At 37.6% G+C, this 25,336-nt stretch overlaps 3 protein-coding genes across 6 annotated transcripts in view; 1 reads left to right on the top strand and 2 right to left on the bottom strand.

The window, feature by feature from the left end:
- Nucleotides 1–1,479: 1,479 nt before the first annotated feature.
- Nucleotides 1,480–17,736, top strand: trim54 (tripartite motif containing 54). Its single transcript, XM_026999961.2, has 9 exons — nucleotides 1,480–1,762; nucleotides 5,560–5,732; nucleotides 8,666–8,840; nucleotides 10,839–10,934; nucleotides 11,115–11,348; nucleotides 12,167–12,189; nucleotides 13,464–13,588; nucleotides 13,743–13,861; nucleotides 15,561–17,736. Exons 1-8 carry the CDS (start codon nucleotides 1,595–1,597, stop codon nucleotides 13,850–13,852), a joined length of 1,104 nt encoding a protein of 367 aa, XP_026855762.2. The 5' UTR covers nucleotides 1,480–1,594; the 3' UTR covers nucleotides 13,853–13,861; nucleotides 15,561–17,736.
- Nucleotides 17,737–17,934: 198 nt separating this feature from the next.
- On the bottom strand, nucleotides 17,935–20,150 carry uts1 (urotensin 1). Its single transcript, XM_027001217.2, has 2 exons — nucleotides 20,075–20,150; nucleotides 17,935–19,644 (listed from the first exon to the last, which is right to left on the bottom strand). The coding sequence occupies exon 2, from the start codon at nucleotides 19,616–19,618 to the stop codon at nucleotides 19,118–19,120; it is 501 nt and encodes a 166-aa protein (XP_026857018.2). The 5' UTR covers nucleotides 19,619–19,644; nucleotides 20,075–20,150; the 3' UTR covers nucleotides 17,935–19,117.
- An 826-nt stretch (nucleotides 20,151–20,976) lies between these two features.
- mpv17 (mitochondrial inner membrane protein MPV17) overlaps nucleotides 20,977–25,336 on the bottom strand; it is a 23,103-nt gene continuing 18,743 nt past the window's right edge. For 3 of the 4 annotated variants that reach the window (XM_027000629.2, XM_027000619.2, XM_027000636.2), the window contains 4 exons: nucleotides 24,541–24,636; nucleotides 22,149–22,181; nucleotides 21,710–21,762; nucleotides 20,977–21,559 (listed from right to left, as the gene is read on the bottom strand). In XM_027000629.2, coding sequence (XP_026856430.2) covers nucleotides 21,490–21,559; nucleotides 21,710–21,762; nucleotides 22,149–22,181; nucleotides 24,541–24,636 — 252 coding nt within the window. In that variant the 3' untranslated portion in view covers nucleotides 20,977–21,489. The remainder of the gene's footprint in view (nucleotides 21,560–21,709; nucleotides 21,763–22,148; nucleotides 22,182–24,540; nucleotides 24,637–25,336) is intronic. The other variant, XM_027000645.2, reaches the window with a different exon arrangement.

Here is a 25,336-nt window from a genome sequence, read left to right as displayed (position 1 = left end):
GACAACAGGGACCCTCTTGCTGCGACTGAATGATTAAATCTCTGTTGCTGTTTCTTTACGTTACTGTTCAACATTATTCTTTGTCCTAAAATGTTTTATTTATATTGTTGAATATAAATGAATTAAAAGTTGGAGGGGATTTGTAAATTACTTGTTTGTGATTTGTTCTTTAGTCTTGGTATGTTCTATATCTTTCCGAGAGTTAGTCCTGCTATTCCTTTCATTTGCCTTCTTTATTACAGGGTATTCCATCTGATGCCATATGTTAATAATACAAATTGTGAACCACAGAGTTGCTAGTTATTAGTTTAATGACGTGTGTGTGTGTGTGTGTCATACACCAGTTCGGTGTGTTATACTTGGGACTATAAGCCTGTCTTAATTAGCTTTTAGCCCTGTGCAGTTACTTATTAATAATGTTGCCACTATGCTTAAACATGAAGCATGAGGCTAGACTCCCATAAAGTGGAGCTTGTGTAGAGACAGTGATTCCAGGGTTTGATGAAGTTGATGGAAGACAAGAGCTTCAAGTCATCTCTGTGACTAATGCTTTGGATAATGGAATAGCCAGATTTAGTATAGATTGACAGCTGTTTGCCAAGTTTACAAATGCTGCATACAATGGAGAGAATGATGTTTACCAAAAAAAAAAAATAATGTTTTACTACTTTGGTACATTGAAGTGAATCTTGCAATAAATAACTCCCCTACAAAGAATACCTTCTATATTGTTATTTTAATTTGAAAGAATTGAATCTGAAGAAATAACCTTAGATTTGTATCAGACTACCATTTTGAAAATGTTTCATTTTTGTGCCTGTGTTGGTGTATGGTTGCTGAATGCTCAGATTTGTTTACTCATTTACATTTACAGCATATGGCAGACAACTTCTAGGAGCGCTTTGTAGTCTCTATAAAAAACATAGGTTAGCATACAAAAGTTAATATCAATCTATTTAGTCTTTTGTTATCTCTGTATGAGTGACAGAGTGACAGAGCATTTTTAGAATTTATTGAAGGATGTTTTTGCAGCTTTGAATTATTTTCTCCAGCAGACTATTGGGGTTTTATTACTCTCTCTCTCTCGTTCTCTCTCTCTCTCTCATATATATATATATATATATATATATATATATACACCCCCAAAAAAGGAAAAGATAGCTGGACAGAAATATTTTAAAAATTTGAAAAGCTATATCTTGCCCCAGGGTTAAATCTCAGTTGTGTGGTCACGCTTGTCCTCAGTATTTGCTAGCTCCTCTCATTGGTGCCAGATCTTCATGTGTCCTGGTGACTCAGGAGCCATTGAGCCAGCACACACCAACTGCTGCTCCTTTCTCAGTGCCAGGCTGTACCCTTGTTCTCAGGTTACAGCTGATAAACCTGCCCACCCCACAATAACTCTGAAAGGGCAGTCTCAGTGGCTTTGGATAGTAATCCAACCCAGGATAAACAGACCAATTTTGTCCACAGCTTTCTGCAAGCACAGAAGGAGCAGGCAGCAGTTCATCAGATAGGTGCTATTACACAGGCACTGTTCAGAGAGAAGAATATCATCCCAGTTTTATAAAGGAAGTAAAAGAAGCAAGTTGGAATGAACTTTGCATTGGGTTTCAAGACAACCATGGGGGAGTCTGGCTCTATGGAGGCCCTGGAGAAGCAGCTCATCTGTCCCATTTGCCTGGAGATGTTCACCAAGCCAGTGGTCATCCTACCATGCCAACACAACCTCTGCAGGAAGTGTGCAAGTGATGTCTTTCAGGTAATCCATGCTTACTAGAGCTCTGGGAAAGAATGAATCTATGCCAGTGAGATTCAGCTGTTCCATTCCTTTAGGCAGTTTTTAACTTCTATGAATTTCACATTTGAACAGAAAATGAAACTGCAAAACAATGTCGCCTGAAGTTTTTATTTGTTCCTGATTATACAACCAATGTAATGACTTATTTGTTACACCAAACATGTTGTTGATCCAAGTACGTGTGTGTCTCTTTAAAGGGCAAATAATTGGTCAGAAAGTAATCCTAGAGTGCTGAGTGCCTGCTGCGCTGCTGGGATTAGTAAAATGTATTTAGTCCCAGTGTGCCTGTTGAAATAAATACTAACAATCCATTTAGTGCTACTCATCTTTGCCATTCTCTTTAGAGGTACAGCCAATGTGAACTTGTTTTAGGTGCATTAGGTGCTCAGGCATTGGTATTCACTGCCTTAGATAATTAAAATTAAAAAATAATCCAGGAGATTATAGTTTTAAATGTTTATTTAATAAAGGCACATTTGTAAATTGTTAAAAATGCACCTCTTCAATTTAACAAAAAACCTGGGAAGAATTCATTATGATATGTTTATCACCATGAGAAAATAATAGAGTATTATAATATTGCTGAGAGCACTAAATGTGGGACACAATTATTGACAAATCCCCTTTTATGCCAAAGTTTCATGTGCCTTTAGCCCAAAAAATTATTTGGTGTCATTCTGTTTCATTTCCACCATGAAATCATGTTCAAGGGATGTTTACAAATATTCCGATCCTTTCATTTGTAGTCTGCTAGTGTAATGCTTGAAATGCTTTCAGTTATATTCTAATGTTTGATTGTTTGAAAAAAACATAAAAAATAACCAAGAAATGACCATGCCTGAGTTTCTCAGAATAAGAATAAGATTTTATTTTATAAATAAATGTGAAGATACTTTTGTGAAATTTTGCTAAGATGCCCCTATAAGGCCATTAAATCTGAGATATGATTTTGATTAAAAATGTTTTTTATATATATATATATATATTTTTTAAATGTTACCTGAACTGAAGGTTAGATTTCTTCCATATATTGGACGGTCAGGTGTTTTTTATTCTTGTTTACCAAGGCAATAATTGAGAAGGCGATCAAACATTTCACTTAAGATTTTTTTTTAGAAAGTTAAACAAAATTTTGTTTTTATCATAACTAATATTAGGCCCTAATACTGTTAGTATTAAACAGTAATATAGGCTTTAGGGATCTCAGAGTCATTAGCTGTGTAAATGTTGTAATGCAAATATAATTCTTAGTGTTTTTCAAGGAATTCCATCAGCAGTTGTACACTCTAACACTAACAGACATCTGTCTGTTCAGTTGTTAACTGAAAGTGCAGTAGAAAATTGCATTCAAAGTCTGATTTTTGGGTGGTTTGGGGGAAAGTTCTGCTCAGACTTTGATGGATGATGTAAAAGTCCAAATAGGGAAGACATTTTCTCTAGAGAAGACATCTCTGTGACAGTATCTAATCTGAAAATGTGCAAAATAGTTGTGTTTTGGCAAACTACTGGACAAAAGAAAATATGGGATTACTTTATAGGTCTTTGTTTCCCTGTGGAATATATGAATGTTATATGATTAAGATGCTTTAGAAAACATTGAAAAATTCATGAAAAATTTAGATTTCTTATAGAAATTTCTAGACTGTGTATTGATTAAACAGATGCTTTATGTTCCCTCACTCAAGTATATATTACTACTACTACAGTTTGAACAAGCTGTAGACAAGTTTTAGGCAAGGTAGTTTGCTCAAAGGTACACTTTAATAGTCAAGTGCAGATCCAGCAAAAGCTTTTGCAGTATGATGAGGTTTGACTTGTTATTAGTTCCTTTGAGGTCTTAGTGACATTAATAATATAACAAAAGTGCAAAAATTTCATAAATGTACCATTTGTACACACCAATAATCTTAAAATGAATAAATATATTATTCAATTAACTTTTAAAAGGCATCAGTGTAAAGTCATCAAACTACAGCATAATGTTATTCTTTCTGAGGAAGGACTAAAGATGCATGAGTAGCCTACAAATTTAACTTACAAATATCTAACCTTATGTAGGACATTAAACTTGGATAGCTACAACTGTATCTGCAAAACATGCTCTTAGAGTCTGTAAACAGGCAAAACCCTTTTTAAAATTACATTCGTAACATTCTGGCTTAAACCCCTTTCGGACACTTAATTGGTGGATTGAATCCAGTAAGCACAATGTAAAGTGGTTATAATTGAAATATGAAAAAACTTGGCACAAGCCCAAAACAACAGCCTTACTTTATGTATACTTTCCCTAGTATTGACAACATATAAATAGCCAGCAATAGCAACAAACAGTCCACGTCTGAAGGGAGAACAAAAGCAAGCTTCAGAGCACCTCCAGAGGAGCTTGCTTCTCTGTTCAAACCCTTAAAAAGTTTTTAAAAAAGTAAATACATTACAAAGAAAATACAAACATCTCAAAAAAAAAAAAAAAAAAAAAAAAAAAAAAGACAAAACAGGGTCCAGCACAGCAGGAGAGAGATGATAAGAAAGAGGAGAAAAAAGCACTTTGATCCCCAAACAAATGTTCCCAGCCTTGGTTCTCCACAAGATGGCCACCTTCTTGTACAAATTCAGGTTGTTATATAAAACAAACAGGTTCAGGTTATTATACAAACTCTAGCACTTATTGTTTATTGCACTTATCATTGTTTAAGATAGACCTTATTTATTTTGTACTTCTAGGTATCAGCATTTCTATAGCATTCTAGTTCATTGGTATGTTGGACTCTAACCTACTGTACTGTACTAGGATGTATTCTATGAGTAAATGACAAAGCACTTTTGTAAGTCGCTCTGGATAAGAGCATCTTCTAAATGCGGTAAATGTAAATGTAAAATGAGTCCTTGGCTGGATCAAACAGGAAGTAGTTACAAAAACATGACATAAACATAACAATCAGTCACATATATTTATTTCCTGTTAAATTATTCATGAAGAGAAATAAAGATGTTATATTCCATGGGATATCCTAGGTAACACTATCTAAAAATACCCCAAAGGTCCTGATATGCAATTGTGTCACAGAGTCACCCACCCAAAAAAAGCTGTAGATTTTGTTTTTATCAGTCATCTACCAGCTTCTACAACAGCACTGATGGTAGCCATATGTTTGTGATCGGTCATGGCTCTCAGAACATTGTCACATTTCTCGAAAAATCCAAAACCCCAGACACATTCATCATTTTTCCAAAAGTGGGGAATTTTAGATGGTTTTGGTTTTTTTGGTGGTTTTTGAGTATATGAATATGCTGTTGACCAAGTATGGGCTTTTGCCTTCTTGAGTTGTTGGAAAGAAAGTTGGCCTGGTTAAAGGGGTACTACAACTTCAGATATGCAATTTCCCTGTTCCACTGCTCATCTCTCCTTTTGAGACATTCCACTACACCTTGTTTGGGCTCGCTTATTGATCTTTTCATCAGCTCTTCCATAGGCTCAGATCTTCATTTGGTGATAGGTATCTCATATAATTACTGGAGCATCACACGCTACATTAGCTAGTTAATGCATTTGACTGATCTAGGTGTTTTCATGAAAAATTTCCAATTCCTTCCAGATAGAACAGCAATACCAATTGCAAATAATATTGAGACTGAGACTAGACAAAGACTTAATTTATGGTAATTTACAGAGACCACAACACTACTGTAGTACTACCAATAGTAGGACATTAAAATAACAGGAATAATTTGTAATTCACTCTTCTTTTTACATGGCCCAGGCCTCCAACCCTCTTTGGCAGACGCGTGGTTCCACCACTGTGTCCACAGGGGGCCGTTTCCGCTGCCCATCTTGTCGGCACGAGGTGGTGCTGGATCGACATGGTGTGTTTGGACTTCAGCGGAACCTTCTAGTTGAGAACATCATCGATATCTACAAACAAGAGTCTAAGAGGTCAGTCTGTACAGTAGCACACCATTTATTCATAATATAGTACACTATTTATTCATAGCATTCAAACTGCTGGCAGTCTAGGCAAGATGATGGACTCTTGAGGCTTTAAAAGACTGCATCTGCTTTGATACTTAGCACAGCCTAAAGTTGTGTATTAAGAGTCATATCTACTTGGATTTTCATTGACCTTCATAGTTGTTTAAAAGGTTTAGGACTCACAACGTCATAGCACTTACTGCTTCATGAATTTAACTTGTGCAGAGGCCCAAGGGATTGTTTTACCTAACTGTTCTTGCTGCACCACTGCACCAAAATGTTAAATATAACCAGAATTCTTTAACCCTGAAGAGATAAACAATGTGTCATCAAACCTCCTGAGACTCTGAACTATATGGCGACAGTTTTGACAGTTTAGACAGTTCCAGTGAAAATATTTAAATGCAGACCAATATATGGTCAAATATTTCAAATATTATTGTAGCATAGATTGTTTGTTCAAAATCCCCCCCTAAATTTCAAATATAAAAGATATATAGGAAATATAACATAACAACAGTTTTACATATATATAAAACCCTTAATGCAGGCCTGTTTTATCGCTGAAAACCAGTAACACATAAGTCATTGGGTGAATGTCCCAAAATAAAGTATTAACATGTGACATATCATGGCCTCACCTTTTATACCTGTCAATTTTAATTAATGCATATTGCTCTATTTTCTATGCAGCCCTTGACATTCTGATCACTGCCTAGTTTAGCTTCTGCCAACCTATAGGCAAACCTTAAAATCTGCCAAATCTACCCATGATTATCACTGTAAAGAAGTGGACCAGTTAGACTAGAGACAAACTCTGCCTGGAATATAATGTTTGGAATGTAAAGAAGTGGCATACAGAAAAGGAGACCAAGCAAGAAACACTATCATAAGAGAGATTAAAGCATCCAAAACTATTTACTCCAGCAAACTGAGGAATATGCTCTCAACAAACAACCCAATGACTGTGCAGAAAATCCTACAGAACTTTATCAGCCCTCAACAGCTCTCATCTAGAAAATGGGTTATTGTCATCTATCTGAAGAGCTGAATACATATGACATATGTACATATGACTGTACATTTGAAAAAGCCAGGATTTCACATAAAACTTCATCCTCATATACACAGCTCTTCAGCCACCAGAACCTACTTTCCATACTCTTCTAGCTTCTCAGCCTGCACTTACAATCTGTGAAGAGGATGTTCTTTCTTTCAGGGACAGAATTACAGAAATGCACCATGCACAGATGGTGTATTTCCCTCCTGTCTGAAAGTCTGACTAAGTGGTAACTGGCTTCATGCAGATCTTCAATAAATAATTGGAGTTATGTGAAGTTCCTTCTTGCTTGAAATGCTCTACAATAATACCCACCTCCCAAAAAAATCCCCACACAGGAATAAATTATTACAGAGCAATTGCTGTAACCTCTGTAAACACCCTGAGATAGTATATCAGGTAAATAGGTCTACTGACAGTGCAATCCAACATGGTTTTGCACTTCATTTTTCAACACCTCAAATGCACAAGAACCTAAAACAGAATTCCATTCATGGACTTCACATGAGATGCCAAAACACCATGGTTGTCTCTTAGGGTGACATTGCTTTAACTCTAAAGAACCCTTAAGACTTGGATCAATGGCTATCTCCGCAGCGTCTTTCCCCAGGGTGTATTACTCCTAAATAAGGTCAATTCTCATATCCCTCTGGTTTGACTCACCACATGCACACTTTATGGGACACACTGCAATGTACAACTGTACTGATTATGTATACTGTGCCTCATTCCTTCTGTATGTGACTTCTCCCAGTTCCCTCTCCTGTAAGCAGTGTACATGTTAACTTATTGCATTTTTTTTTACACATATATATAAATGTCTTCATATATATGTATATATATATATATATATATATATATCATTCAAGGACTGCTCCAAGAAACTTGTCAAACTTAGTTTCACTGTGTCCAACTGTCAATGGATTCCACTTTCATAACCAAGATTATGAATAGCCTTAGATTCTCACGTTAGATTAGGAATATCCATCAGTGCGGAAGATGTGGACTGATATTTGACCATTGAGTTTTTCTTCTTTGCTTGTCTGTCAGTCATAATTCAGATGAATCTACTTGTTACTCATATAGGATAGGGAGGGGTTTTGCATGCATATGAGCAAAATGGTAAAAAGATCATACTTAATATAACCACTGGGTGACACTCTTTCACAATTATCATTTCTGATCTGGAAATGGCTCCTGGCAAGTTCACTGGAAATAGCATCCCTCACTATTTGACAACCCATTAAAAATTAATGCATCATGACAGAAGCATTTTGAAAAGGTCTTTGTGAGTAATCCTTTCATTTTGGTCCAGAATATTTTATGAGATTTATCAGTCAATTCAGCTGGCAAATCACCTCTAAAAAGCAGAAGAGTTCTCCAAGTCTCCAAACCACAGCAGAGCGTTGCAAGAAAGTGACATCACACCTCTGATGTCAAAGCAGGAATGTTGCCATGTGGACCATGAGTCTGTCATAAAAATAATACAATGCATTTTACAAAATCTCTTCTAAGATATCAAACAACCTTTACATAGAGGTGTTGGAGTATAGCCATGGACACCAATGTAAAGTGTTACATTGGTAAAAAATGACCAAATTCATACAGCCTAAACATCTCTTATTGCCCTCTCTTGGTGCAAGTTGTCTTTGTTTATGAAGTTTTAGGCAACTCTGGTTAGGCTGAATTTGCTGTGACAAACATTCTGGACCAATCTATAGTCAGCTTTTTCACCAGCACCCACTGGTGATCACCATAAAAAAAGAGAGAACTAGCCTTACATCAGCACTCCTTTATTAATGTGACCCTGCTATTCCCATCTCCCTTCTCGCTGTAGGCCCCTCCAACCCAAGGCGGAGCAGCAGCAGCTAATGTGTGAGGAACACGAAGAGGAGAAGATCAATATCTACTGCCTCACCTGTGAAACACCAACATGCTCAATGTGTAAAGTGTTCGGAGCGCACAAAAACTGTGAGGTTGCCCCACTGCAGACCATCTACAACAGACAGAAGGTAGAACAAATTCTCCCTGACTGCTATGGAGCACATTTATGCAATTTTGTACTTATTTTTATGGAATGGAGCAAATGTATGTAGAATATTGACTGACATTTACTTTGAAATATCTTGGATGAACTTCAGTCCTGGCTTCTGTCATTAAACTTACCAGAGTAAATCTGATTGCTGATATGCCAAAGAAAGCCATGACTGACAGCTCCCCCCTAAACCCCAATAACCCACCTTCAGGATAATTTGATTTGCTTATCCTTATAGTCTCTAATACATTCCTCAGTTTGTTTCCATTCCAACTCAAAATGCACCTCACCCATTAAGTAGTGCATACTGATGAACTATTTCAGGTGGCTGTGGGGCCACAAATGAGGCCTGTAAGGTCTGGATTTAAAGCTAGATACACACCAGATTGACTATGAAGTTGCCAACTGCAAGCGACTAATGATCCCCTTCCTTAAGCTCACTGTTACCCCACCAGACTACAGCTGACAAATGACATGTGTGTATGTTCTGCACCTGTGCAAAAGAAAACAGCTCAAAAGGATATATAGGCACCTTACAATGAGTATACCGAGTTCTGATTCCATCGACCAACAGTTGGGTCAGTATGTTGTATCCCTAGCCTAAAAAACTCTAGACAAAGCACAGGCATATTTAAGCTCATACTTAACAGTTAACATTTTACATCAAAGCAAAAGATCAACACTATATTATCAACCAAGTCTTTACCATAGGACTGGTCAAACAGAAGGCAGGCTGCACCTGGTTTCACAGTATGAAGTGAAATGAAAAGAAACAGATGTGTGTGTGTGTGTGTGTGTGTGTGTGTGTGTGTGTGTGTGTGTGTGTGTGTGTAATGTACAATCCAGCAGACTTCCAACACCATGAGGGGCTAAATCTCACGCTGCTGCTCAGGTGTCAATACCTACTTTCTCAGTTGCTCACAGAAGAATGAGTACACACACACATACACAAAGACACTTTTACATGAACATTTTTCCATGTTTTAATCAATATCTGCCTCCTGCCTCCTACCAACAACTGTCACATCCTGTCAGAGATCCTAATATGGAATCTGGAAGTGCTTTAAAAGAACCAACCCACTGTTGTTAAACAGCTCAAAATCAGATTTCGATTGTTTGTACAATGTTTACTGAACTGAGCACTGAGCCAAACAAATCATGCAGATTTCAGTCCACCTACCAGAAACCACTCACTTTGTCACCTTACCAGTTGCTTGGGACAATGCAATGATCTCGACATGCTTCTGGTGGGCTGGCTAGTAATCAGCGTCTTCACATCAGGTTATGGCTGGCCTTGAGAAATGACTCAGCACTCCCCATGGTCCCTGAGTCATAGTTTGCTTCCTTTGGTCTTGTACTTGAGTTTTTGTTTTGAAGTAATTTGCTGCTATCATTTCTCTCTTTATAGCTACTAGACACCAGATGAACAATGAGTAATAACACTAGCATCTCCCACAACAGCGAAGTGGCATGCATGGAGGACACCATATGTCTGAGTGTTATGTGCAGTGCAGCTCTGCCTAAGGTCATTTTGCATGACTGGAAGATGTTCCCTGCTTGTGGCTGCCCCTGCCGTGAGAGAGCCCCATTTGGGTCAGCAGCAATTTGGTGCCGGCCTGCACCAAAGCTCTCAAGAAGGACTTAGCTGGCTGCAGCCATCATGCTGCAGCAGCAGACCAGCTCCCAGTAACACTCATGAATCCACACAGTGGCTGCATTGACCTTTCCACTTGTGCAGTGAATCACTTATTACAAAGGCAAATGAGCAAAGTATGGTCACTCATGACTGAGACCAAACTTACATTCTCAGCAAGCAGTTTCACATGCTGTTCTATGATCCCTTGTTTGTCAGAACGGATTTGTCATAACTGAGTCTGACACTGTTGTGAAAGATGACACTTTGAGAAAGATGGTTATGTTGTTGAGAATGATCTACAAAGCCTGGTTACTAGGATTTTGCCCTGTTTTGTTTCAGACCGAGCTAGGCGACGGCATCGCCATCTTGGTCGCAGGAAATGACCGAGTCCAGGCCGTGATCTCCCAGATGGAGGATGTTTGCAGGACTATTGAAGTGAGAATAACAGAAGTGCATTTACCTAAAGCACAACTTTAAATGAATCATCCTGTGCATGGTCAATGGAAAGGGACAGAACAAAACTTTAATCTGGTTACTGGAAAATAATTAAACATGTTTACTACAAGTCAAATGACAAGTCAAAAAAATGAAGGTTGTTGTGTTCATGGTTTTAAGGAGAATGGTCAGCGGCAGAAACAGCAGCTGTGTGACAAGTTTGACATGCTCTACGCCATCATGGAGGAGCGTAAGAAAGAGTTGGTGGAAGGCATCAGCAGGGTACAGGACCAGAAGCTGAGCCGAGTGCGCTCACTCATCCGCCGCCATGGAGACCACCTGGAGGTGGCGGTCAAACTAGTAGAGGCAGCCATCCAGTCAATGGAGGAGCCACAGATGGCTGTGTTCCTTCAGGTACTGTACTCTAGAAAGCCTCTTCAAGAATGTTTTTTTTTCTAGTTACACTACTGTAATAAGTATGGGTGTTCCAAAAAATATTTATTAAATCCGAATAGAATGATTCATCATACCTGTCATGTTCTGTATTTGTGGATTCTTAAGATCTAAAGACCTTCAGAAAAAGGATTACAGTTTGAGTGGTTGCTTTTTCTTACCTCAAAGCTTCAAATAAGTGACACATTAAAGACAGCTTCACACAGCCTTTTGCTCTAGCTGGGGTCCTACTCACACAAGGTCACATAAGGCCAAGATGGAAAGAAGGTGACAAGACACAGTGCTTTTTTCAAAATCAACCTGATCTGACCAGAGATTTATCACTCATCTCCTCATATCCTGGCAGCTGACTGACATGGCTGCCTGTCAACATGCTGTAATCATCCTTTTCGTATAAATACAGGCAAATATTGATTTCCTCTTCCCTGTATTGCTGTGTGGATTTGTGGCACGTCCACATTTGTGGGAATCCTGACTCCTGTGTCTCAGTAGCCTTTACAGTACTGTCAACACTTTCCCTTGAGTGATATCTATGCTCTGTTAAATGGCTCATCCTTTATCGGAGGGTAAAAATAGTTTCTTTGTAAAAAAAGTGCAGCAGGTGCCAGGATCTATTCATTTTTTAACAACCACTTGTTGAACCTATTGGGTTTACTACCTAAGAAGTGGATGTAACACTTTATTTGTTACAACAGGTTTTTTTGGTTGCATTCATGATGAGAGCTGTTCAGGAGACTGAGAGATTTGTTACTTATAAGTTTAACTCCCTATATCCACAGGGTGCTAAAGAAGTGTGTAAAAAGTAAGTCCTCATCAAAGGAGATTGTTTCTAAAGTTTTCTTCTAATTCACACACTGCATGCTCGTACCACAAATACTTTTAGAACTGCAGAATGCAAATGCCATCTTGAACTCACTGGAATTGCATCTTAACTTTAAATAGAAGAAGTGTTAAAATGTTCTATTATTAAGAGGTTTTGGGGATATTCTGCCAACTATGGGCACAATTTAATAAATAACACTAACCTTTTATATTTGCATTATAATACTTAGAGCATACTAACAAACTATACTCTAGAGAAAATGCATGACCCAGCAAGCTTCTATTTTGGATTATGCTCATTTACATAGTCATGTTGTGAGTGGCTGCATGCAAATGCTATAACAATATTTAATAGAGTTTCAAATTGGCTCTTTATTTTTAATCACTTTTCACTACTTGGGAATTAGGAAAACAAATCTTATATAAGATTTCTTTTTGTCTATTTTTTTACTCTGTTGTAGTAGAGCTCAATGCCTGAGCATAGCTTTAATGATAATAATTAGGAACATTTTAATCCCATATAAAATACAACAGGACAACATGACCTACCAATTAAAACACTAATGTATAGTTTAATTTATAGTTTACAAGCAGCAAAATAGGTTTGCAATATTTACATATTTTTTCTATAAATTCACAACATGACTGTGACAGTATTGTTAATGTCTAAAATTACATGACACGTTAGTCACATGATGTGACTAACAAATACTTCAATGCAAATCAACCTAAAATTAACAAATAGATATTAAAGATGAATAGATACTAAATCTGCCATCTCTGGCTTGAAACATTATAGATCTGATTTGAAAATGGGAATAATTAGAAGATAAAAGGCTTCTATACCCTAAAGCATCATGTAATGCAGCAGCAAAGCAGTTTGGAGAAATAATTGCTAGCCTGAGTAAGAGGAAAACCCTGGTGGCAGAAGGGATTAAAAATAAACAATGGAACACATGGAAACAAAATGTACTAAAACTCTACTGTAAGTAGGCCTGAATACATTACTCATACTTCATCCACTGTTGTTACGCCCAACATCTTACAGAACTACAAACAAAAACCTGTACAGTCCTGTACGCAGCAGCTACTTTGTTTGCTTGTGTCACGCTTCCTGCTGCTCTACCTGTGGAGACATAGAATGCTGTCTTGTGCATCTGCGTCACAGATAACTGCGGGGGGACATGCGACTGGTCATTGCTATCTATCACTTTTATTTATGGGGTTGCAACTGCACTTCCATGTCCTTGACAGGATCACGGATACTGCCAAGGCCTCCAACATTGAGCGAACGGAGCCGGGTTACGAGAGCATGGCACACTTTGCTGTCAACACAGATGATGTTGCTAACATCCTGAAAGCTATTGACTTCCGTACAGGTAAAGAAATAATGAAATGCCTTATGTGATCTAGGCTCAGAAACTTACACTGGCTGTCTTTCCTGAAAAATGTAAATTGTAAAAAAAAATACATTTACTATTAAAATAAAATATTTACTATAGAAAACATGAAAAGCATGCTCTATTGTTGTAGACTCTCAGAATGAGGAAATAGAAGCACTCTATAATCTAGATGAAGGCATGGATGTAGCTTGCCTACCTGGAGTGGAAGAAGAACCAGGGAACAAAACAGGGTCCCCCTGAAGTCTAAAGGTATAGATATCATAATAGAGGATTTTTTCGTGAATTATTGGTACTTCTGGTAAAGATGAGCAAAAAAGGATATGAATCATTGTTTCTTACAATGAAAATTGAGAAAACTGACCTTTCAGTGAGGTAACAATTAAAACAATATAAATTGGCAGCTCTGTATCTAGTGTGTTGCAGCACTGCGACTTCTCTTTTAATGTTGGAGAATATGTGTAAATGGATCTGAAAACATTTCTTCATGGTCCTTTGGGTCACTCTTCTACTTGAAGATCCAACTATGATCCAGTCTTACTCTCCTGATGCAGGTACCTAAATTGAATCTAAACCTGGTATTTTATGCAGTCCACATGTTATTCTAACAACGTGGAATAATGTTGGGGACCCACATGTTGGCGACCCACAAGATTCCCAGGGTCTGTGGAAACAGTCTTACAATCACAGATGCACCATCATACTTCACAGTGAAGAATAGGGATTTTTTTGCATCATTTATCTTTCTTTTTACTTTTTTTTTTTTTTGCTAAACTGAGGTCATTTAAATTCTAAGACTTTGGCAGGCCTAAAGACTCTTGATGCTGCCAAACTGTTAATTTAAGCTCAAGTGACATCCTTTCTTTGTTCCTGCCTGTAGAGGAAAAGGGTAATAATTGAATCTTTTTAATCAACTAAACATCATTCAATCAACTAACCTCTTACAGGGAGCAAAGAAGCAAAGAAAAAGGTGAGATCTGTGGCAGTTTATTTAATGCTGATTGTTTCAATGTGGAAGTGGTAACCTTGATCACCATTAACTCTCTCTTTTGATTCCCAAGTGAATCCCATGTTAAACCTCCTTTTTCATCTTTGGAAATTGCCAAACTAAGGTCTTGTCTGCCCATTCTTCCTGCACTACTGCAGCTCCCATCTGAATGATATAAGCTGAAAGTTTCTTCATAAACTTCAGGTTTTCCTGAACTTTTCCTTGGCTTCTGACCAGCTGTTCTTCCAGACACCATATCACACCTGTTCTTCATGACCTTCACTGGCTCCCTGTAAAGCAGCTCATTCACTTCGAAAATTCCCCTCACTTATAATGCACTCTACAATCTTTCCACCTGCTGTCCCTCCAGTTTCCTTTCTCTTTACCAGCAGGGTTGCACTTGCAGGTCTTCCACCACTGACTTGCTCATTGTTCCTTCATCTAATCTCCATAGCATTGGAGACTAAGACTTCCCCAGAGCTACTCCACAATGTTGGAATTCTTTTCCCCTCTCTGTTTGACACTCAATCACTCGCTGAGTTCAAAACCTGCCTTATAACTATTTTAATTCTGTTTTTCTAGGCCAGACAGTTACCTTACCATTAACCTTCTCAAACCATAAATTGGAATTGTTGTCACTGTTGCTGTGGCTGTTGTCATTATCAGTATTTTGGTATTTTCCCTACAATTTATTATTCTATTGTAAAACATATTTTGGTCTCTGAAAAATATAAAATTAATGTATTATGAGTATTTCATTTTTTCCTTGAATATTTTTCTCTTGCTTAAGAGGTTAAATTATCTCATTATCAGTGAATTATCAAGCTGATAAATGATGAAGACATTTTTTCCATTAGCCATTTTGCTCATCTTTACCACAGGTGCAAATAATTCTAGAGGGCACTATATGTTTAATGATAATGGTGATGATGATAAATCATCTCATTGTTATTTATTCCTCAGGTTCTTAATCAGTCTCCTGAATCCTTTTAGTTATATAAGGCTTCTCTGTAATCAATGACACGATGACCCTAGAGCCAGCAGAACTCTCAAAGCCAGATCATACATATGCTTTGGAAATGCTTTTTTTTCTTTTATCAATGTTTCCATCACTCCTTTAACCATGTAAGGGACTATGGAATCAAATATATATCCTGCCAAACTCCATTACACGGTTTATGCTGACGTAGGATTTTTAAGAGGTGCTATAAATGCTTGGATCAGGTACATGCACTCTCTTAACACAATGAATTGCACATTGTGTTTACCCCTTCAGCCACTTAATTCACCTCAAAGTTATAATACTTCACCTTCAGACCAAAGAATGTTGCCCTCACACACTCACTGCGGTGTTCATCAGAACTATATTCTGAGCCTCAAACAAGCTTCACTCACTGGCATTGTTGTCAATGAATGGATGAATAGACCTGTAATCTATAGCAACTCACATTAGCTCCAGGGTGAATCCTTGATATTACCTGTCTCCTGAAATACTGTTGAAAGATTAATAGCCATGTGAACTATTATGATGATAATGTCATATGCGGCACATGGACACATCATGTGCGAACAATCATAAACAACACTATAGAACTACAGCAAACTTGAACCTACAGGTACTTTTAAGAGGAACTGTTTCATTTGTACAGCAGCCTTAAACAACCCATCTGACAGCGGCTCACTCTTCTTAAAGATATTAATAAAATAATTGCGGACAGGTACCACTGGACTTGAAGCAGTCTTTCTTCCCTGTTCATGATATTTAAAGCAAAGTTGAAGGTGTATCAGTTTTCTAATCAGTCCATACCACAAGAATGAGGGGTGAAGTGGGAACTGAGAATCACAGGTCCAGCTGAGAATTAACTGGAAGTGGCTCTGCCTAGTGTATATAAATCACACTACAAATAAGGTCCTGTCTGTTAAAAATCACACTACAGATAGGCTCCTGTCTATTTGCAGTTTAGGTGCTTGTTCTGGAAACCACCCTTCTGTTGAAGCAGCTTTCTGTGCTGTGAGATGTTTTGTATTGTGCCACATGGCATACAATATTTATTTAGGACTCAGACCACACACTTGCTACAAGCAGTCTTCCAGCAGGCACAGACATCCAGCAGGAATTCTCAGAGGCATCCCCAGTGGCTTTCTCCTTTCCTCACTGTGCAGTCATGCCAGGCCTTTCCTCTGCACCATTACTTAATAACGTCTGTGCTCTGTATGGCATTGGGATATATGAAGGTTTGACTGTGTTTGTGCTCACTGGCTCTGAACTTGTCTCCAGAGATGTCAACCTACTGAGGAATTCATTATAGAGGAGAGTTGTGTGAGGTTGTGGAATTGACTGGAATACTGCAAAAGAAGCATGTTGGTGTATGCAGTGTTTCTGCATGAGCATGGCAGACGTGGATGTTATAAACAATGTTGTTTGACCTCTTATGACTCAAAGGTGTAATTTTTCTGATAAGGGAAACCCACTGAGGGTGAATAAAAAGGAATACAAATACTTTGTTTAATAAGCAGCAAAGCTAATTCCTACTTTTTTAAAACAATGCAGGTTGGTGTCAAAGCATTTTATCTATAAAGAAGGCTCCTACTTGTTTCAATTTTCTTTACAAAATGAACACCAGACACAAGATTCTAACTACAAGATTTCCTCACTCCCATGTTCAAGGTCATAACACCCCAAGAGCAAATTTTTATCCTCTCTTTCATTTGTCTTGATTTTGTATTACACTATGGATCAAATGAGGAATACATCACCGTAGTGCAATAAAACATCTCTTAGCTTCCCACATTGTGTATCTGTACCATTACATTGATTGTAAACTAAGTTATTAAGTTTGAAACAGCAGGGATAGAGGGTGACAGCTTGAGGGGAAAACTTGGGAATAAAAGTCTTCAAACACAGACTGAAGACCCATCTATTTTTGGAATATTTCAATGACCACTGACCTTCTCCTATGTTGGCTAACTGACACTAATACTTGTTGTATTGCTTATTGCACTGATGTTGACTAACAAGCTCCAGTACTTGTTGTGTATTGCACTTATTGTCTGAGATATAACTTATTTTGCACTTCAAGGCATCAGCATTGATCCCTGAATTTCAACTATATTCTAGTTCATTGCTATATAGGACTCTAACCTGCTGTACTGGCTAGGATACATTCTATAAGTAAATGACAAAGCACTTTTGTAAGTTGCTCTGGATAAGAGCATCTGATAAATGTAAATAAATGTAATAAATGTAAATGTAGTAACAGTTTCTAGTGAATCCTGAGTATTCTACATGAACTAATGTATATATGTGCAAAAAGAGACTTCCTAAAGCAGCAATATGTGAATTTACCACATATTCTTATATATTTGCAGTTTAGCACAGAGATCTTCAAGTCTTCAAGTAAAAAAGGGTAACATTTTACTAAGAATCAAGGTTTCATTCCAAACTGAGCCACAAAATGTGTGTGTACAGTATAATGCAAGTTAATCTGATTTTGTGTTATCCTTGACCATTAATAACTTTTATAACTTTTATTGTGAATCACTTGGAGAAAACTGCATTATTTATTACTGCATTTTCATGCTGGAAATACAAAGTTTTAATGCTTTTTTCCTCTTTTATGTCAAGTAATATATACAATGTACAATATAGCTGAATCACTTCATATTGCTGTCAGACACAAAACATGGTTGATTTGTAATGTCATTTTGCAATAAGAAGTGTTACTATTTACCCTCCCAGGATGGCAGCATGCTCACACACTTAAAAAGCAACTTGTTTTAACATAACATTGACAAACATGCTTCAGTGACAAGGACACAAATGCACACCAATACATGGTAGCAAGAAGTGAAGTCAAACATTTATAATAAGGCCACAAAAAAGCATTATTATTTATTTATTTTTTGGCATCACTGTTTAAAGTTTCCCTCTGCTCTAGACACATGCAGAGGCTTAGAAAACACTTAAACAGAATAGACACCAGCAACAAACCCTACCAAACCTTACTGTGGGATTTGACCTGACATATGTGTACGCCTCAATTGTATCCAGGAAAACGTAGACCGGCAGACCATTAACTTTAAAGTGTAAAAAGCTAGAATGGCCATTCATAATAATATTAAATTAATGAACTTAAATATTTATTTAATCCATTTACTAGGTTAGATGTTGTATATGCAACAGATGTGCACGCACCGATGTCCGTCGAGACTTCCCGTTTGAAGTGAGTTCAGTGAGTTCAGTTTTCGACTATGACACGTTTCCCTTACACACTAAATTGTCCATGGACGTGGGGGTGGTCAACCTGCCAGTGGCGGCAACTTGCCACTTGCAAACTGACAGGGGGGCAGAGTATCATTGGCGTAGAGAGAGGCGACCAGGCATCATGGAATATAATGCTGTATCAACAAATTCAGAAAAAAGAACTGAGATTTGAGAGTGCGCTGAGCTTGTTCTTGTTCACGGGGTCGAAACTTGGGTGTTCCAATTTGTCACTAGGATGTTCGGTTGAGATAAGGCTTTACTTCCCAACCTCATCTAGATACTTGCGGTTTAGTTCGGCTTGTTCCCTTTGATTCTCGATTCGAGCCATTTCGATCATATTTCGCAGCAAGTGAAATGTGAGATCAATGGATATCGGTGGGTCTTCGTTCCTCTTAGATAACTCCCCGAGATCTTCCAAACTGTTCTCGTCCTCTTGTGAGCGTCCTTTTTCGATAATTTGCAAGCTGCGCGCTAAGGGTGGGAGACCCTTTGAATTGTGCGCCGTCAACGCATTGTCTAAAGGAGAATGTAAGACACTTTTTTGAGACACAGGATTTCTTTGCAAGTACTGCTGAATTTTTTCACCCATGAGGTAGGACACTGCGTTGTCTCCAGCTCTCAGCAACACTTCGTCAAGTTGATTCCTATACCCATGGCCATCGAAGATGCTTAAATCACGGGGTCGGCAAACACTCGGGGGAATGTGAGTGGTCAACAACACAGTGGCTATCAGAAGCACAACGGGGATAGGCATCATGTTGAACAGACGGGAGAGCTCACTCCCTACATAAAAAAAGTACAAAAGGATTTGAATTTGAATTATAAATCCACAAAAAGACAAGGTTATTTTCATAGAATATATAATACAAAAGTTGAAATAATCTCTGCACACGGACTAGCACAGGCCTTTACTGTACTAAAGAAAGTGTCAAGACGATATGGAAAGAGAGTCCACTGGAAATACTGCCAATCAAAAATAATTACAAAATAAGAAGGAAAATAAACCGTTTGCTTTAAATCATGGCACACGAAAAAAAAGAATATTAATACATTCAACAGAAAATCATTCCAAGAACAGATGTACAAAGATAATACTGTGCACATAAAAGTTTCTCAACATTATTTCTGAAAACACTTTATGAATACCTTTACCGGTTCAAAACCTAAGCACATTAACTATTTGAAAAAAGCCAAATTAAAAACTAGAACTTACTTTGTCGCCTCTGTGCTTCAAAAGTTCTGACAGAAAAGCGGTCTGACTCAGGACTAAGCGTGCAGTCCTTCCAAACAGCTCTGGGAGTGGGACGCCTCATGCTGAACGGTTATATACATCCAAGATAGCTCCACTGACGTCAGTGGAAGTACATAAACTGCTTGTAAATTAGACAGGTCTGAAGTAATAGGAAGAGTTCTTGGCGCACCGGATGGTACTATGTATCTTCTGGACGGCGTTAAGGTAAATCGTAGACTGCAGGATGTCGGTTTGCTGTAAGTCCGGCGTGCAAGCTCCCCAATCGGATTAATCAGGAGACATAGACTCGGTCTACAAAGCTTTCATAGGTATGATGTATGAAGGCTGTGATATCCAACAGCCTCCCCAAAGCAAAAGAATACGAACGCATAGATTATTAAACGAAATGCAATTGATTAGTGGATTTTATAATGTCCCCATTTTAAAAAAGTTTATATTTGTCCCCAGGGTAATGATAGCATTAATATGAGGGTCACCATCAGTAATCTGTCCATCGCTGCCCAAAGCATTATGTATAATTGAGGAACGGAGCGTACTAAAAAGCTGCTGTCGTGATGCATTTCTGCATCACTGACCATCGCATGCAGGACAGCATAATCGCAAATCCATCCATGGTGCTGAAATACTTCACGTGTTGGAGGATTTCACTATACTATTTCTTCATACTTATTACCACTAATCATTGAATGAAAACGATGATTCTGTGCAGTGTCTCTAGGAAAGGCTGCTTTTCAGGGATACTGATATATTCTGATTGGTATTTCAAACAACAAGAATCACAATATGCATTCAAATGGACCTCTACAGAATATTTTAAGGAGAGCTTTAAGGATGAAAATATTGAATCAAGTCGGAGGTCTGTCTTAAGGTTGAAACAATATATTTATTCTCTCTCATGCAAAAAAAATCAAAAAAATCCCCAAACACACCCTTAAATCAAAGAAAAGTAAGAACCTAAAAAATAGCATATAGTTTATGGGTATATTTTCTTAAAATTTAACCTAAATCCTGTTTCCTAAAAAAGGATCCATACTCAAAAGAACATACTCTATTTCTCAATTTGCAGTTTACAGTAGTACCTATCTAGAGACAACTGACATCACTTTTGTTAAATAATACTGAAACAGCAATGTACTAAAAAGTAAGATTACAGGTTATTTAATTACAAAAATGAGTATAGCTACTTTCATGGGTAATCAAAAATAATGAACTTGTACAACTTTACAGAACTACAGCTTGGAATGAAAGTAAACTATATTATGCTCATTTCCTGTTACATACTGAGATTTATTCCTGACTCCTGTGACCATACTGGTCAACAAATTCCAACAATGGTACGTTTTCCCATAGGACATACAAGGGACAACATAATTTCACTACATCTTATTGGCTTTCCAGGACAGGTAGGAATTCCAGACAACGGCAACAATCTGGACAACAGCTAATCTGCAAATGACAAAAGTGAGATTTCAAGAGTAAAACAGAAATTCTGTTACATTTTAAAATGTATGAAGTGTTTATAAAGAAGATGAAAGGAATCAGATGCAAGTGCCCTGAATTATGTTTTAGCTGAGAGAACTGAGAATGTTTTCTTACCTGTGATGAAGTGGAATGAAATAAAAATTGCCAATCTGAACAGCAGGCCACAGCTGATAAAAATAAATAAACATACCATATTAAGTATGGAAATTAGATTCGGCATACTGGCTTCAAATTACAGCATTGTGAGCAAAAATCTTAAAATGTGTTGTTTTGTAAGGGTTCTTAAAGAAGAAACAAATACTGGTCTTAATAAAACTTTGATACATTACATACATAACCAAAAAAACCAGGTATGTAGTGATGCAAGCCTCACATTTCTATTCAAATATTTTTAGCAAAAATTGCTTTAGCGAAATGTGAAGCTTAAATCAATTTAAGCACTAAAGCAATGTTCAAATCACATAGAAATGTAGCCAATGTTAGTAAGATATTAATCTATAATTTTGTTTTTCATCCTTTTAGGTCCTAAACATGTAATTATATAAAAACTTACATAGTAATTGGAGATTAAAGCATCAAAATAGTCCTGACAAAGATGGGAAAGAAAATGTGTGTCAGTCAGAAGATACCATTTTAGAATAACACAAAAAGTATTAATGTTGCTGATTTTGGACATTTGACAGCTGACCTTCACAAACTGAGACAAAATACTCAGGACAGCTGACATGACAAATTGAAAACAAAATCCATAAACAAATGCTGAACACAGATATAGCCTAAGTTAGCATTTTAGTTTTAAAATCAGATTTTACACAGAGTACTACAAAACCGATAACTTTTGTGATTGCAGAAATCACAGATAATCCTTTCAAGTCAAGCACCATAAACATTACATTAATCTCCCATTTATTTTGTCATGTTTTTATTATTGTTTATACGACAGTTCACTCTAGTGAACACACTCTGAACCTTACTGTACACACTCTGAATTTGAATGGCTCCAATACTATCAACACTGAATAGTCAAATCAAAGCTCATAGTACACAGACGCTGTGGGGCACCATCCAGGCTGAGAGGGTTCATGTCTACCAGTTACACATTTGAAGTTCATATGAACAGCCAGCATCTCAAGTGCTTATTAAAAAATAACTAATGTGAAACCTGGTCTAGTCAAGTAAAAGTGCAATCTTTGGAGAGGTCAGCTGAGCAGGAGTGGATGCAGGAAATGATCCAGTATCTTTGCCTTAACAGTTTCTATTTAACAGAACACAAAAAAGTGACCACCTGGGGAGAGGATTCTCCATGGGAGAGACATCATTGTATTGTTTCCGTTGTTGACATGGATTTAGTGATTTAGTTACAAAACAACAAGGAAAGACTATAGAAAAATGTAATCCACAAGATGGTTGATAATTGGGCACAATCATTTTTTGCTTCACATTTCAAAATCCAAATGTCCTAGAGTAGGGGTTAGCAACTTCTGGCTTGTGGGTCAAATGTTGCACACATGGTTTCCACTAGTTTAATATGGCAAAAACAAAAAATCAAGCTAAAACACCTCAGCAAAGGAATGTAGAGAAAGAGATCACACACAGACAAAAAAATGTAATTATACTATCCACCCTACTGTTTCTTGGAACTCAAAATGAAGACGCTGTTCAAAAAGACAGCACTGCAGATTAATAACTCAAAAGTGGCATGTAGCACAAAAATAACCTGCTGATCGCTGCCCCAGACACGAGCTCAAGGTAACATCAGTCACTTCATTATGCCACGGACTAGTTTATATCCAGGGATATTACAGCTTGAAACAGCACTTAAGACAACAATAAAGAGTGGCTGAATTGTTTGTGGTTAATCGTTGCTGTCCTGAGAACTAACGGGTACTTGACCTTTTTAGCAAAGCTACAGTCCTCACCTAATGCTACCTTTAATGTTATATAATAAAAGAAGAACGAGAGCTTAGTGGAGGGATGTAATCTGACCCAACATCATGAGCTATGCTGCTATGACCCAAAGTGTTAAATGAAATTAGCCTTGTCTGAAATTAACCAATTTCCTTGGATCATTTCCAGGTATAAATCTTTCCATTATCCAGTGTCTATTAGAGGATGAGTTCATATTTTAATGTTGGCAAAGTTTCTTCTTCACGCCCACAGAGAAAGTTTTTCTGGATCTAGATTTTCCTAAAGATGCTTTGTGACGATGCCTGTTGTAAAAAGCACAAAAGCTGCAAGTAAAATTGAGATGAGCTTTAATCCTCACTGTGGAAGATAAATGAAGATGTGGTTCACTAGCTGAAAAACAACCTCCCATGAATCCACAAGTAACTCTGTGATCCAAAGGTGTAACCAGTTGCTGTTGTATAACCACGCACCAAAATGTTATTCTCTACTATTGCTTTTCACCTTGCATTTTGTTTTAGATAAGATGCTGGCTTAATGAGGGCATTTGTCATCCGTTTTCTGTCTTTTCTGACATTTAGGTGATTGACCTTTCAGCCTCATTTTAACTCAACTACCTTCCTTACATAAATAATTTATGGTCCTCTCCCAGAGAACATCGCTGTCAAGCCCCCACTCCATTATACCCAAACACATGAGTCACCAAATGCTGCACTAAAACCCATCCTTTCCAGCAGTACCTTAAATATCTTATGTGCCTATTTGGGGATCATTGCTATTGTTCAAAACTGTGTTTCTGGCTGTGGGAGAGCAGAGGGTATTCTGGGGGATGAAGCAACTGGTTGTATTTGCTCTCTATGGTGGTCTGGAGGTAATCTGTGTTATGAAAAGACCGTCAGCTTTCATTGTACACTGAAAAGCTGAAGTTCAAATTCAAGTACCCAAGGTTTCCGCTGTTATATAGCAAACATCTATTTTGAATAAGAACTCTTGACTGCTGACCAATAAGCTTTGAGGAGAAGAGCAAGTTACACACTGACCCTCTTGAGCTTGGCTATGTTCTGTTCCACAGTTAGTCCATTGAGCGTTCCAGAAATTCCTAGGAATGCACCAAGAAAACATGGAGCGAATCCCACCTGTGAAAAAAGGCAACTTCATTTGAAATAGCATGCCTCACTGTGAAATTCACATACATTGCATGGAGGTCAATGTATAATCATGATTATGGACAAATTCCATTAGAAATCCATTTTAAATTACTGGACATAATTTCTGGCATTTTCATTGATAAACCTTGACTAACATTTGCACTAATCATAAAACATACAACTGATATCAAGACATCTCGATCGAACAGAAAGATCCAACAGATTGCTGTGAGTATTGTAGACACTCACAAACAAGAAACAGTGTAAAAACAAAAGGGTTTTTTTTTTTTTTTGGTGGGGGGTGCTATAAAATTACTTCACAAGTGTTTAGCAGACACAACCAGAGTGATTGGCAGCTGTTTCAGCAAGTGCCGCTCCCTTAGCTGAAAAAGTAGACAGCTCACCTGCCTTAAATGCTCACCCACTGAGTAAGGGAGCGGCAATACATGGCTGGTGTACTCTAGCCAGATAAGCTGTAGCACATGTGTCTGACACTGTTGGGCAAACTGATGCAGCCAGGTTTTATTTATTTATTTATTATTGGTGGATAATTTGATCAGCAACACCTTTGGACATCACGGAAAGGAAACATCTTAAATTGGCCAAAGTTTATGTGGAGTTGTTTGTGTACAGTTAGAGTGATGGTGCAGTGGCTTTTTAGCATGGACTATGATGTTCCATCACAAAT

The sequence above is a fragment of the Electrophorus electricus genome, chromosome 8 (genome assembly GCF_013358815.1).
Source record: "Electrophorus electricus isolate fEleEle1 chromosome 8, fEleEle1.pri, whole genome shotgun sequence".
NCBI lineage: Eukaryota > Metazoa > Chordata > Actinopteri > Gymnotiformes > Gymnotidae > Electrophorus > Electrophorus electricus.
The sequence above is the reverse complement of the archived record's forward strand: the minus strand, read 5'-3'. Positions and strand labels throughout refer to the sequence as shown.